Consider the following 14512-nt stretch of genomic DNA (forward strand, 5'->3'; position numbering starts at 1 on the left):
AAAGGGGGGGGGAAAGCCGGGCGGACGAGCCCATTGCGGGGCAGGTGGGGGTAGCCAGGCGGACGGGCCCATTGCGGGCCGAGAGGGGGGGAAACCCGGGCGGACGGGTCCATTGCGGGTGGAGGGGGGCCGGGCGGACGAGCCCATTGCGGGCCGGGGGGGGGCGGGGGGGGGAAGGCGGGCGGACGAGCCCATTGCGGGCGGGGTGGGGGGGAAGGCGGGCGGACGAGCCCATTGCGGGCCAAGGAGGGGGGAAGCCACCTCCCCCCCGCGCAGAGCAGCAGGGCGCAGGCAGCAGGGAGGCTACGTTGCTTTATTGGAAGGTTTCACTACATGACATTACGCGATGAGGCAACGCGGGGGCCTCCGGGCTGAGCCCTCCCGCACACAGCGGCATGAGGACACCCAGGCCCAGCTCCTACAAGCATCTACAGGGGGAAGGAAAGGCGCCAGGATAGTTAAACCGCTCAAAAGAGGAGGGGAGAAGAGTCCAGCGCACCCTTTAGTTTCCAAAGTAGCGACTGAGAGCCCACAAATACAGTGTATTTTCCTATCACACAAATAACATCCACAGAACCCACCAAATACAGCAAAATCCCCCTTCCGACCTCCTCTGAGCCAAGGGCCCCTCCGGGGCACCCAGCACAGCCCAGGGCCTCCTTCTAGGCCAAAGAGACCAAAAGGGGACCAAAACTCAAGGGCTGCCTTATCTCGCCAGGTAGAACAGCAGCGGACACCAACACTAGTAATGAGGAACACATACAAAACATTTAAACTCATGCTGTAGAGAGGGGCAGAGCCTTGCACAAACCCACGAGCAGGAGAGCTTGCAGGCCCTCAACCCTTGGCCACCCCCTTTTTCCTTGCTTCAGGCGAGGGGCAGTTCGGGGCACCCCGAGCCCTTGGCTGCATCCTTACTGGAGGAGGAGAGGAGGCAGCACGATCCCTTCCTCACCCACACACACTTGGCAACCTCACCCTGCCACAAGGGGGTCATCACTTTCAAGCACTAAAGCCATTGAGCAAGGCTGAAAAGCAGCCCTTTTCATCACCAGCACGTTAAAGACCATCAGAAATGTTTAATAAACGTTACTGTCGGAACTGCGACTGCAAATGAAGTCCCTGCAGAGAGCAGAGTCTTGCCTGCCTGCATTATGCTGCTGTAGCTACCTGGTACACAGCTTAGTTGAGTTTCAGCTTGGACTAGAGCCAAATTACACCCTGATACACCATGGACCAAGTTATCTTTTTATAATGGCACAGGATATGCTAGTTAAAGTGTAACAGTCTTCTCTCCTTCACATTTTTCTCCAGCTCACTATAACAGGAAAAAGACTGAGAAGCAACACAAACACCTTTAAGTTTTATGCACGCTGGACCTAATCTAAACTCTCCAGGTTTCATACTCTGGGTGCTGCTGCCTTAGCACAATTTTATTGATAAGAAGAGTGGCAGGCGGCTCTGCAGAAACATCCTTACCTCAGTGAAGAGCTGTATCACAGGCAGATTCCCACCTTGTAAAGCACCAGGCTGTCAAATCCATCCTAAGCCTACCCCTACAGGCTTAGGCAGCACTGTCAGTCCAATCCATGAACAATACAGTATTCTATATTTTGAGATTAAAGGCAAAGTGATCATTTTCTTTGTGAACCCAAATTTATCACCTTGGCCAAAGCAAGCTACACATGCCAAAGTGTTTTTTGTTTGTTTCTCTTTGTTTTTCCATAACAAGAGAAGTCCCCCACATTTATTTGAGGGATCCTATCAGGAAGCAGGAAAAAATCTGGCTGCAAGAGACTTGGCTATAATGCAGCAGACATGGGCACCTCCCAAACATCTTTTCTCAGAAAGGGCATAGCTCTGAGCTGAAAAAAAATCTGTAATTAAGCACATAGCATTAGCCTTGTGGGCTGATGGAGGAGACCAATAAATATTCTCCTCTGTTGATAAAGAAAAAAAAATCAGCTCAGTGTAGTGCAGATCTGGAGAAAGCTAGAACTTTCTCGGTGCTGAAACATGTGCTATAAGTTAAACTAGCAGGTAGTGGTGTGGGGAAACGGAGTAGTAGTTAGGGGACACTAAGACAAGGGGAGGGAGAAGAACAAGTCATCCAAGAACACGGTACCCTCGCCCACACCCATGCAGCTTCCTCCTCGTGGCATGGCTGGAGGCCTGGCACACATCCACACACCAGAGGATCTCCCAGAGCTTCTCACCAGGTGCATTCCTCTACTGTGACAGTCTGTCCTGCGGCCAGCCGTCGGGATGCAGGTGTTGGGAGTGTTTATGGGAGCACTGGACCAAGGCTGAGCTCCACGTGGTGGGTGAGCCAGATGACCTCCGAGCTCTGATCACCCTCCTCAGTGGGCCGGATTGGAGCAGCAAGGTTTTTAAACTCATGCTTCATCTTAAAGCTCACGGTCACTTCACCATCCTCTTTCTGTGGAGTGACCTTGATGAAAACTCCAACCTTATTGGCTTTCCTGAAGGCAATAATGCTGCAGGGCAGAAAACAAGAGCACAGCGAGTCAGCCAAGTTCTCAAACAATTGCTTTGCAAAGATTTGTTCTGATACCATAAAAGATACTTATAGTTGCAGGCTGAATCTGCCCAGCTAGAATAGGAGTTAACAGACCCAGTTGTGCAACAGAGAAGAGCCATCATACATAACTGATACAGCCCTTCAGGAGGCTGCAGAACTTTTTCCATTTTGAAGACTGAAGGGACCTCCATGTAGCACACAGTATTACTGTGTTGCTCATGCCACTGCTATGAACCTTTTGCTTGAGAAAAAACAGATTTCACAAAGCTATATATACACACTACCTATAACCCAGCTGCTACAACTGCACACCTTGCCTCAGAGGAAACATTGCTTCTGATTTGGACTATTCAAGAAATCAAAATAGACTCACATTTCTAATTTCTAAGAAAAAACAAACACACAGCTTATCATGCTTCTTTAGCAGGCAAAAAAGCAACAAGCTACTCTGCTAAAGCACCAGTTGTTTTTGGGAACAGAGAAAACACAACACTCACTCAGGGTCATCCTGGAAGTCTTGAGGCTCTGCCAGCTCATCATATTCTGCTGCAGCATCTTTGCCAGCCAGAATAAGTTCCTTGGGAGGAACTGCTACCTGAAAGACAGCACAGACAGGAAAGATCTATCACACACTGCAACCAGGACAGCATCCTTCCAGGGGTTGCTTAACTAAAGCTCAACAGAAGAGTGAATCATCCTGTGTTTTAACTCTACTCTGGTTAATTCAGGCTCCTACACCACGGGCAAAGTGGCCTCTCTATATTTCTCCCTTGGGTTATGGATCTCAATGAACAGACACATATTCAAATATTTTATTGTCCGACAATGACATTTATGTTGCTGACCGTCTTTTAAGCCTCCAAGGAGGAAAAAGTAATGCAGTCAACAAAGACTGAGGTGTCATGTCAACATGTCAAAGGTGTCACTGGAGGGTGGATAAATGGGAAGGGAGAGCCTTGAAAAAGACCTGGGCTTGTAACACAGGACAGTTCAATACCTTGGCGGTGCTGTTGATATCTTCAGGGTCTCCCTCCTCACACTCCAGCAGTGTGACATGTGTGATGTTCTCCACTGGATTGGTCAGAGTCAGAAGAACTTGGCTCTCCTGAGGAGATTGAGAGAACAGTTTAAGAAGCAGTTATTCTAAAAATCTGTTTTACTCGTACTTCTGCCTTCTCCAAGTCACCAGTCAACACCTTCAGAACTTGCATCACACATAGGCAAGGGATTGATGAACACCTCCATCTCATAAGCCATACTGTACTCTTTCTTGTGATTAGAAATACACACCTTAGGACTCTAGCCCAGATCCTCAACTCACCTACTAGCACAGGCCTGTGATGCCCCATACAGAGCGACAAGTACCCTTAGTGTTATTCTTACCACCTCCTTATCCCCATACATTCCATAACAAATTGAGAAAATACTTGAAGAAACAAGTGCAACACAGGTTTTTGTTTGTTTTTACAATTTTCCCAAATCCACACAACTCGGCTATGTCACACCCTAAGGTATTTCCAGAAAAGGCAGTACTGACCTTCATGTAGCGCAGGTTGGGAATGGACATGATCCTCACTTCAGGAATATAGTTACTGCAGGAAGAACAGAGCAAAACGACCAAGATGAACTGCACTGCTATCTGTAACTTACTTCTTTAAAGCAGATATATAAATTGTGCCCAAGAGATCAAATCAAGAACAGAGGAGTGAAATTATGTTTCAACTAAGAATTCCCTTTCCAACTGTTTTCCCCTTCCCCATATCTTACTTACACAGCAACCAGCTGGATCTTGAATTTGATAGATGTTGGATTGAATTCCGGTTTGCTCAGGTTATGTTCACATTTCTAGAGGCAAAGATATTTCAATGAGCACTGAAAGACGGTGCAGCCACACACTGAAGAATCACAGCTGCAAGCACACCGATAGCCACGATATTTACCAGCTTCGAGCACACAAAAGCAGCTCAGAGGTGGCGGTGTCAAGTCACTGACACTTGGAAAACATCATATCTAGCACTATCAGTGCAATCACAGAAACACAGGATTTGGGACCAGGCTTAAAAATACTTAAGACGTTCACTGACTGCAGCAGGAGCAAGGCAAAGAATACCTGCAGCTCTGTGACTTACATTCTAGAGCAAGAGGAGGGGGCAGGGAGAAACACAGCTTCAGCCTGTGATTATTTATTTCTCTGCACTTCCAAAGCGTTCTCCATCTAAAATACTTAAGAATATTACCCTATTGCTCTGGGAAAGAGATGAACAATATCCCCCTTGCACAGAGAAAGCAGCTTGCTGAAGATAAGCCAGTAAGCCAAACAGGAGAATTGGGATGTGTAATTTGGCTGTCATCACTCCTCAGTGCTCTGCTCTCCTCCTCTCAAGCACTCTTTGTTCCCATTCCATCAGCACTGTCTGTATGTTGCACTGCCTATTCTTTCTTGTGTTTGCTGACATAAAATTTCTGCTATACAATAGTGCCAACTGTACTGGCAAAATCGTAGTGATTTTTGTAGTATCATTCTTCAGCTAAGCAGGTTATGCAGAATAGTCTGCAAATCCACCTTTGCATCTTTATGCTTCATAAACAGTGTGGCCAATTAACGTTCTCCATCACAAATCAAAGCTGCTGCCACTGTCCTGCTGCTGTTGCTAGTGCTCTGGTTGAGAGCTTTCAACAGTGTTTGAGCAGTTCCTTAAAAAAAACAGCCTGTTTCCTACAGTCCGGGATATGAGAGCCTGGAAAAAGCTTCTATTTTTGTATTTAATTACGTACCCGGCAGCGCAGAGAACGTTTGATCAGGAGGTGTTTGTGGCGTGGGTAGAGCTGGGACGCACAGATTGGCTGGAAGTCGGGCTGCAGCAGACGCTGACGCAGAGTCGTCACTTGGTGCACAGAAAGCAAGAGCAGGGTCACATCTTACTGTCGCAGCAAAACCCAAGCTACACGATATACGTGCACTGCACCACGAACAAAGGTGCAGTGCCCTAAAGTGCAAGCATGTTGCAATCTCTAAAACTGAGTGATGAATGAATTACTGGCTGCAAATTAATTTAATGAGTGTTTCTAGAAGCCTGTGAATGCAAGGGTAGGGTGCTACAAAGAGCTGCCGTGAGCAGGCAGGATGAGGGTAATGTAACATCAGTGCCAGTCCAGAAGAAACCAAATACTCTGATCTCTGGGCAAAATTTAAAGCAGTTTTTGTAACTTTGTACTTGTGCAGTACCCAGCTGTGAGGGTGACAATCTACCACTTCTGTGCAAGCAGTTTGTATAGCTCAGACTGGTGCATAGTTAGTGACAACATAGTCCGAGGCAGGAAACTCCAGAACTGAAACTCACCAAGGGTTTCTCCCAAAAAACAGGTTCCCCGTGGACTCTCTACTGTCCGGCAGGCAGTGAGCCACTGGACAGCCTTTCCCTTATAGCTGAGAACCACTAAGGTTGTCATCTTTACCAGTCTCCTATTTTCACACGGAGGGCATCTCACGAGGGAAGGTGACCAAGATCACCCACCCCTTCCCCAAAACCTTGAACACAGGCTGGCTCTGCAGGCCTGCAGAGAACATCTGTCCTTACTTCCACCTCAACACAAAGACCACATTGCACTGATGGTTTTATACCATTCCCTAGTTTCCTTGGTCAATCTATAATATTTGATTAGATCACCATCTAGCTAAATAACTCCCATGCTTCAAATTGAAGTCAAAACAATGCACTATTGTTTCCTAACAGCTCAGTTAATGCGTCACTCCCCCAGTAGCACAGCAAGTCCCTTGTTTCCTATTATTATATGAAAAAGGATGTTAGATCTTTTCTTCATTCTGAAGTCGGCACTTCACATGCAGAGAAATTAAGGTCGGCAATAAAATGAAACAAGGGTAAACAGATCTGACTTCTCTAGCTCTGAGCTTTCCCTGTGTAACATTAACTCCGATTGCAGCTCAATTTCCTGTTTAACTGAACCCCAAGGGCAAGTTTCCAAACACTGCCCATATTACAGACTGCAAGAGCAAGAAGGGACAGAATATTAAGGTATTACCTTCTGTCAGGTTGATTGGTCTTGTGTAGTAATCCTCAGGAAGGGGTTCCACTTCTTCTACCGCATCAGCTGGCTCAATCTTGATCTCTTTTTGGTCCTCTCCTTCTTTCAGACTGAAGCAAAAGGAGGGTCAAATTAATCACTCAATAAGACATGCAGCAGCGTCAGTAGCTGCTTTCAGCACAGAAGGCAACAAGACAGCACTAAGCACACAGAGAGATGAGCAGCAAGTCGTTTCTATGAGGCTAGGCTGCCTATCTGGAGCTGCACATGGATTTGACACCACCTCTCCAAAAATAAAAGCCTCTTTCAGTACTACCTGGACATAGCGCATCACTATTCTAGAGTTGTTGTACCGTCCTCTTGCCAATACCTCCCATCCTTCCCACAAAGCTGATCCCCAGTGAGACTCACGAGAGGCCGGCGAGGGCGCTGATGGGCGCTCCGGATCTCTGCCGCTGCAGCCGGGTTCCCAGGCCGTATTTGTCCTGCAGGTAGGAAAAGGCACCGTCAGCATCAGATCTGCCCTCTGCCAGGCTACGAAAACTGCCAGCTCACCCTCTGGATTGCACAACAAGCATAGGGAGACAAGCAAAGGAAAGCAAAAGGGGAAGTTTTCAGATTTTTTTTCCCCCTCAAACTGTTAGTAAGGAGAAAACAGCTACCACCACACTGCAGGCTGGGAGGAACAGGTGTATGTGGCTACTGCTCAGAGCTTTTGCTCTTTCCTTAAGCCACTATACCTAGCACGGCCTCAATTGCTTCTCTTCCAAGCAATTGCATGTCAAGAGGTGCAGAACAGGAGCTCAGCTGACTAAAGAGCTGGGTTGCAGCGGGTGGTAGCACCTGAACTGCTCTGCAGCACCACTAGCAACAGCTGCAGAAGGCAGAGCACAGCTCCAGGACCAGCTTCCTATAGTCTTGTTATCTAGAATTCCAACTCTCTCTCCAAGCACTACCTATTGGCAAGAGCAGCTGAACTACTCTTTTGTAGCTGAACTGAATGCAGGGTATTTTGTGGCAGGAGTCTTCTGAAGAACATGAATTTTCACTAAGAAATCTGAGAATCAACCTATCTTGGCAATTCTTCAGTGATCAGAAGGCTAATATTAGTGTCATTTACGTCAGCTAGACAGACAGCTATGTCCTGGCCAAGCTTTGTGAAGGACTATTTTTCAACTGTATGTTATATGCCGAGAACAATTCACTGTTTATAAGGTAATAAGATACATTTTTTTTTGTTACAAACACTATCCTCTGACTAGTTAAGACTTCAGATGCATTTGTCCTAGGCACATCCGAGCCAAAGTCCCTGAGGCAAGGTCGAGAAGAGGATACTGCCCTTCAGTTGGTAGTATGAGAGCTTTAACACCAGCAGAAACTGTGAAAAGACTTACCACTACGTGTATAGTGTGTTGCTGTGGACAGCCCCCAAAATAGCAGCAGGTAGCAACGGAGACAAAAAAATGCAGCCATAAGACATGAGCAAGGGCACAGAGCAGGCACAGTTAATTGAGAGGTAGCAAGCATATGCAGAGTCACCCAGCTAAAGGAAGTAAGCTTTTAAGTGACAGTTATAATAAACGTGTCGTTCAAGCCACAAGAATTCTTAAGGTTAATTTTGGTTAACATTTCGCAGCAAGCAAGTGCAGGACAACCCTGTTATTGAAGAGCAGTGTGCAATTGTGCTGAGAAAGCTCCAGCACCAGGGTCTTGAGCACCTTCTGGTGCAGGTAGGAGCCACCTCACCTCCCTCATACAGATGGGGCATGGAAAGTAAATCCTAGATCACCAGAATGACAGAGTTGCAGAGCATTTCACTGCTGGTAACATACTGAGTATGCTCAGTATAGCAAGTGTAAACTCCTCTGTCTTTTACAGAGGGGACTGTTAGAGAGAGAAGCATCATAATGCACCATAATGGGTGTAAAACTGCTTGTCCCAAAGACACCCAAGGCTCTAGCTCGTTTCCTTGACGTTGTGTCAGAGAGCACTGCGCTCCCAGCTCACCGAGAAGGCCAGGGGCATGTAGTTTCGGCGGCGCACCAGCTTCTTGCGATCCCGCTCAATCTTCTCCTTCTGAGCCAACTGCTGGTAGTACTCAACCAGTTTGTTGATCTGGAGGGGAGAATGGGAACAGACACACAGTGAAAAACAGAGAAACAAACACCAGCTGGCTAGGGATATTCATTTCTTAACAAGTTGCTACTTGTTTGAATCTATCACTAGTTGTATTTTGAATAATTATACATCAAAGAAGCCTGCAGGGCTTAACATTTTACTGCAGTGTAGATAATTCCCTGTCCTTTGGGAATGAGGCCTACCAAAGTGTCCAATTCTCAATCTGCAATTAGGTGACTGAGATGCTGTCCCCGTCACTTACCCTCTGCGTGTGAGGATTCTCTGGCTCCTGCCAGCCACCACTAGCTGTATGGGAAAGAAAGAACAGAACCTTCAAGGGACAATTTCCAGATTCCGCACAGAAACTGCATCTGATGTACAGCTCTCGATCTTAGTCAAGAAACACAACATTCCCTATTTTTGCTAAACTTATCACAATTCTTGAAGTTCACATCTGCACAAACATGCATCTTTGAAGCTTTTCACAAGCAAGTTTGGCAGAAGTAACTTCACCAGCCTTTTTTTTTTTAAATTATTATTTTTATAAAGAGCTTCTATTTGAGACACAGTCAGAATAGCTTCTAGGGGTGATTTCAGCAGCACAAACACAAGCTTATAGAAACATTCCTATTGCTAGATGCCCACGTCCCTGCATCTTCATCACATGAACACTGAATATCAAATGGGAGCTGGTTTTACTCAGCTCCCATTACTGGAGTCCAACAGATATTTTCTGCATGTCTTATATACCAAGCAGAGATGAAAACTTTGTTCCAGTGCCATCGTGAAAAGCGAAACAAAGTACAAAAAACCCCAAGCAACTTTCATAATAAGCCCTTCCCCCCACCCCACTATAGATGAACAAAAGTGGCAGAAAACAGATTAATTATTTTTATGCTGTCAGACTCAGCAGCTTCAAAGACTCTGGAAGTACATAAACACCCTCTTGCTCAGTGCAAAGACAGCACACCAGCTAGAAAGGCAGATTGCCTGACAGTTTTCTCACTGATTAGGCAATGTGAGCATGGAACTGGGTCAGATGTTCCACTAGCTCATCCTCTTTCTTCAGAAGAGACCTCAGTAAACACTCATGGTGCTGTGAATTTCCAACTCTAACTCAAAGCCTAGGCAGATACTCCATACATCGCATTTCCAGACACTAATTTGCTGATCTGTTATCTCTAAAACACATATTCAGCTCCTGCCATTACTCAGTCTTCCAGCTTTGACTGTCACTCACCCACAGACTTGTCGGCCATGCCCACGTCTCGGGAAGTCCAGCGGCAAAACCCACAGGCCAAGTAATAGGCCTTCTTCATGGTGGTCTTGGCTGGGTCGTCAGGGAGCGGGGCAGGAATGCTGGTGGCGCGGGTGGACAGCGTGTGCATGCAGCAGGGGCAGTCAAAGCAGTTGGCACATCTGCAAAGAGAAAGGCCTGAGACGGGGCCGGACGCAGCCCGCAGGCCTAGGAAAACTTAACATCCACTATAAGACTAAACCAACGTGTTGGCCACGTTAGGGAACAAGGGCAACACAGACATCTAGGGGACAACGGGAGTTCAGAGTCAACGTGAGGGCACTAACAGTAAAAAAAAGCTGAGCGATCCAGAAGGTTATAGTTTGTAACGTGAAAGCCTGTCACCAAAAAGACCTAGAATGTCAAGCGCACGTGATACACCACAAAAAGGCACTCACTCCCCAAAAATCAAAAAGCAGTAAAGGAAGCATCAAGATTTTTGAGGAATTTCAAGAAGTCAAATCCTAAGGAATACAAAGATGGACAAGTGTTGATAAAGCAGAGAAAGAGCTATTTCAAATGGTTGATTTAATTTTTAAAAAAGCTACAGCTCTTATGACCAAAGCTATAGCCTTACCTATTCTTTTTCAGCTTGGCTTCAGCTGACGGCATATTTTCCAGACAACTAGGGCAGTAGTGCGAGTCCACCTGAGGAACAACAGTCACATTAGGCTCCTTGGCATAAGCTTCTCCACAAAGAGTAAAGACCACAGCCTGAAACTGTGACGCACAATTTCGGGGGGTTTGTGTGTGATAACAGTAATCAGAGGTCACTGAAGTTCTGATGGATTTCTTGATATTTGAAGTGTTGGCCAGGCATAGCCAATCAATAAATAAATAAAGCTGTCCAATACCATAAATTATTAGTTTCTTTTAAGCAAAAGATTAATTTGCTCTGTCTCCTAAATATGAAAGAGATAACTGGGTACTGCCTTTCTGCAGCTACCAAAACCTCTTTTTTTTTTTGGTTAAGATTGAGCAGCAGATTTCAACACGTCATTTCCTAAATAACATTATCTTGTCCTATGACTATGCTGGTCAGAAAACAACACATTCCAAGAAGAAAAAAATGTTTATGCCTGATATGACAAATCGATTTTGTCCATTCAAGCAACATCTGTCCCCTTCCTGAAGAAAAAAAAGATAATAATAATATTATATTAACTATATAATTATTATTATTAAATACGGAAATGCGCAGACTAGGCCCGGGGGGGAGGGTAGATCCCCCCGCTGTCCCCTCAGCCCCGACTTAGGGGGGGCACCTCCCTACGACCCCCCCCCCGAGCGCCTCAGCCAATCACAGAGCGAGCTCCGCAGACAGAGCGAAGAGCGAGCCAATGCGCGGCGAGGAACCGCCCTCTCCCCTGGCCGCAGCCACTCAGGGCGCGCCCTGCAGGCGCCACGCGCCCGCCTCCTGCCGAGCGCCGACCAACGGCGAGGCGCGGAGGCGGTGAGCGGCAGGCCAGGCGCCCAATCCGCGCGCGCGGGGTGGGAGGGGAGCGGCGCCCCGGGTCGCCACCGGGAGCGCGGCCCGGCGCGGCCGCCGGTGCCGTTACCTCGTGCGAGACGCACTCCAGGGAGCGGAGCTCGCTGCAGTAGCGGCAGAAGTAGAGCTGCGGCAGCGGCGCGCGCAGCTCCTTCTCGCCGCGCACCAGGTACAGCACCCGCTCCGACTGCAGCAGCGACGCCATCTTGGCGGCGGGGAGCGGGCCGCGCCCCCTGCGTCACCGCGCACCGCCCCCGCGGCACGTGGTGCGCGGTCACGTGACCGGCGCGGGGCGGTGACCCCGCCCATCCCAGTCCCACTCCTAATCCCGATCCCAATCCCAATCCCGATCCCAATCTCCATCCCGATCCCAGCGCCCCGCTGCTTGCTGCACGCTGGGGGCTGCAGCTGGACAGCAATAGGTTGACGCTCCTTTCCTTGCCCTTTGCATAACCCTCCGGAGTGGAATATTCCACCGGGAACGGAAACGGCCTTCCCGGCACGAGGCCGCTGGAGGTGCCGGTTCCCCCCGTGGAGGGGTGGTGCCTCCTCGCCACCAACGTTGGGATTTCCAAGAGGCTCCTGGTGTTCCCTCCTGCCGGGGGACACAAAGAGCCCTCTCTTTGTCGGTTGGGAAGGAGGGGCAGCGGCGGTGGAGAACGGCCTGGGGCAGAACGAGGCCGGAGCAAGAAGCCCTTGAGCTCTTGCACTGCCAAACGCAGAACGTGGCCTCCGCGTGTCCCTGCATCCCGCGTGTCCCTGCCGACCCGCAGCCCCGCAGCCCGGCACAGCCTCCTGCCGGGCCCCCCTGCCATCCCCGTGCCCAGCCTGCCCCCCAAGGCTGCCCTGGCCTCGTCCTGCCGCCACGCGGGGCTCGATCGTTTTCATTTCCCTCTCCCTCTTCTCCCTTTCCTCCTCTACTTCGTTACCTTCTTCCTTTCTCCTTTCATCTTTTCCTTTCCCCCCTTCCCTTTCTTCCCTTTAGCTTTCTCCCCCTTTCCCTCCCCTCTTTTCCTGCCCTTTCCCTCGCACTTTCTCTCCCCCGGGGTCGAGGAGGGGCCGCGGGCGCCGGGGCGGAGCTGGCGCCGGGGCAGCCTCCAGCCTCCCGCCCTCCTCCTCCTCCTCCTCCTCCTCCTGCTGCTGCTCCGGCCGAAACCCGCGGCTCGGGGCTGCCGTCCCGTCCCGTCCCGCTCCGCCGCTCCCGCCGCCCCGCAGGACCAGAGGCGCCCCCGGGCTCAGGTTTCCCCCCCGTTTTCCCGCCGCCCGTTCCGCGTTCCCGCGCCGCTCCCGGCTCCCGCATCCCCTGGCCGAGCGCCCGGCCCCTTCTCCTGCCCCCCGTTCCCGCCTGCTGCTCGTGCCCCTGGAAAAGGGTGGGATGGGGGAAGACGAGGGGGAAGAGCCCTGGGAGCCCGCGGGGCAGCGCAGGGCTGGAGTTGCTGGGTGGGCAGGAGGCCGGGGGCAGAGCCGGACAGCCGGGGTGGCCCTTGGCCCGCCGTGTTTCGGGGAGCAGCGAGGGCACAAACCCGGCTAAGCACCCGCTGGAGCCGGGGAGCTGCCCTGGGCGCTGCAGGCGGGACGGCCCTCGCGCCGGCGGAGGCTGCGGCGGGAGCGGGGGGCTCAGCCCCACGTCACCCCGGCACCCCCGGGACCGCGGGAGCTGCTCCCGGCTCCTGCTGCTGCCCGGCGCCTCCGGCAGGCTCCAGCAGCCACTGCCCTTGCGGCCAAGCTTCCAAAGGGCTGGAATGGTTGGGATGGCCCCTCAGACACAGGGCACGAATCCTGTCCCGTGTGTGCGTGTTTGCTGCACTGCTGCCTGGCTCGGCTGCAGAGGGACCCAGGGCTCCCGCAGGCCCTCGCTCGGGTCCCTCGGCTTCTCCAGCCACATCTGCCACCCAAGGTTGTCGGCCTCTGTTCCCGCGGGTCCCGCCAGCCCCTTCCCGTGGGCACGGAGCTGCCGGCAGCCCTGGCTCTCGGGTGTCCCCTTCGCCAAGCGAAGAGGGGAGGCTCCCATGGGGCTCCCGAGCCCCGTCCGCAAGGTGCGGATGGCGGGACCGTGGTCCAGGGGAGCTCCCGCCCCGCTCCGAGCCCTCGGGGCTCCTGCGAGGAGGACGCGGCGGGAGCACGGAGCAGAGGCAGGGCCCACAAGGCTCCTCTCCCCGGTGCGCCGTGCCCGAGCGCTGCCGCTCGCCGGTGAGACCGTGACTCAGCGAGGGCCGCGGGGCGGGAGGTGGCTTCTTGGCTCTGCATTGGGCCCCCACTCAATCCGAGACCCAACACAGCTCATGGCATGGGCTGCGCGGGAAGCTGCGCCTCTGCAGAGGGAGAAGGATGAGCAGGGGTCCCCGTGTCACCCGCTCCGCGTCTCCCCCGCAGGATGGACCCCTCCAGCCACACGGACCCCGCCATCGCCCTCCCCAAGCACATCCTGGACATCTGGGTCATCGTCCTCATCATCCTGGCCACCATCCTCGTCATGACAGCGCTGGTGCTCTGCCCGGCCACGGCGGTCATCATCTACCGGGTACGGACTCATCCCACGCGCAATGGCATCGTCTGAGCACCGGCATCTCCCGCGCCGGCGTCCCCCCGGAGCCCGGCTGGGATCCCAGCGCCCGGAGCGCCGCCTCCGCGTCGGGCAGACCTGACGGATGGGGCTGACGGGGGGAATCGCGCCGGGATGGAGTCGGGGGGCTCCGCGGAGCGAGGGCCATCCAGAGGGCTTCCCGCGGGAGCCGCTCGCTCCCGCCACGCAGACGGCCCCGTCACTCCTTCGCTGGTGACCTGTCTCCTGGCAGCTGGGTTGTCCCCGCTCCGTGTCCATCCCTGGCTTCGGCCGATGAGGAACAAGGAGTGTGAATGCCTGGGAAAGTAATTTCGTTGTAGGAATCAGAGCTGTTGGGGCGGTAGGGATGGAAGGTCAAGCTGAGACGGATGTGGCCTCTGGTTGTGCACTTAGAGACTGCGCCAAAAGGAGCAGGGGGAAAACCCCATCCTGGCTCGGAAACGCAGCCGGTGCCAGTTA

At 51.6% G+C, this 14512-nt stretch overlaps 2 protein-coding genes across 4 annotated transcripts; one reads left to right on the plus strand and one right to left on the minus strand.

Moving 5' to 3' along the window:
• Nucleotides 1-1959: 1959 nt before the first annotated feature.
• Nucleotides 1960-11718, minus strand: DCTN4 (dynactin subunit 4). Of its 2 annotated transcripts, XM_088536885.1 has the most exons (14): nucleotides 11561-11718; nucleotides 10579-10649; nucleotides 9945-10123; nucleotides 8967-9010; nucleotides 8594-8701; nucleotides 7981-8001; nucleotides 6998-7071; nucleotides 6584-6696; nucleotides 5318-5427; nucleotides 4314-4387; nucleotides 4080-4134; nucleotides 3540-3647; nucleotides 3040-3137; nucleotides 1960-2498 (listed from the first exon to the last, which is right to left on the minus strand). In XM_088536885.1, the coding sequence occupies exons 1-14, from the start codon at nucleotides 11693-11695 to the stop codon at nucleotides 2285-2287; spliced, it is 1404 nt and encodes a 467-aa protein (XP_088393011.1). In that variant the 5' UTR covers nucleotides 11696-11718; the 3' UTR covers nucleotides 1960-2284. The 2 variants fall into 2 exon arrangements, with proteins under 2 accessions (XP_088393011.1, XP_088393012.1); XM_088536886.1 differs by lacking the exon at nucleotides 7981-8001.
• On the plus strand, nucleotides 11567-14114 carry SMIM3 (small integral membrane protein 3). 2 transcript variants are annotated; one of them, XM_088536889.1, is made up of 2 exons: nucleotides 11567-11659; nucleotides 13864-14114. In XM_088536889.1, exon 2 carries the CDS (start codon nucleotides 13865-13867, stop codon nucleotides 14045-14047), a length of 183 nt encoding a protein of 60 aa, XP_088393015.1. In that variant the 5' UTR covers nucleotides 11567-11659; nucleotide 13864; the 3' UTR covers nucleotides 14048-14114. The 2 variants fall into 2 exon arrangements, with proteins under 2 accessions (XP_088393015.1, XP_088393014.1); XM_088536888.1 differs by lacking the exon at nucleotides 11567-11659 and adding an exon at nucleotides 12698-12729.
• Nucleotides 14115-14512: the final 398 nt, after the last annotated feature.

This window comes from Tinamus guttatus, unplaced genomic scaffold (assembly GCF_059628265.1).
Source record: "Tinamus guttatus ecotype Peru unplaced genomic scaffold, ASM5962826v1 Tinamus_guttatus_pri_ptg000710l, whole genome shotgun sequence".
NCBI classification, from domain to species: Eukaryota; Metazoa; Chordata; class Aves; order Tinamiformes; family Tinamidae; genus Tinamus; species Tinamus guttatus.

What these genes read in the sequence shown, in the direction of transcription:
- SMIM3 (XM_088536889.1), top strand. Translation starts at nt 13,865, where the DNA reads ATGGACCCCTCCAGCCACACGGACCCCGCCATCGCCCTCCCCAAGCAC.
- DCTN4 (XM_088536885.1), bottom strand. Translation starts at nt 11,695, where the DNA reads ATGGCGTCGCTGCTGCAGTCGGAGCGGGTGCTGTACCTGGTGCGCGGC. An exon ending in TGGAGTGCGTCTCGCACGAG is followed by an intron (nt 10,650 to 11,560) that starts GTAACGGCACCG and finishes GTTGTTCCTCAG; the next exon opens with GTGGACTCGCACTACTGCCC. An exon ending in AACGTTCTCTGCGCTGCCGG is followed by an intron (nt 4,388 to 5,317) that starts GTACGTAATTAA and finishes CTTTGCCTCTAG; the next exon opens with AAATGTGAACATAACCTGAG.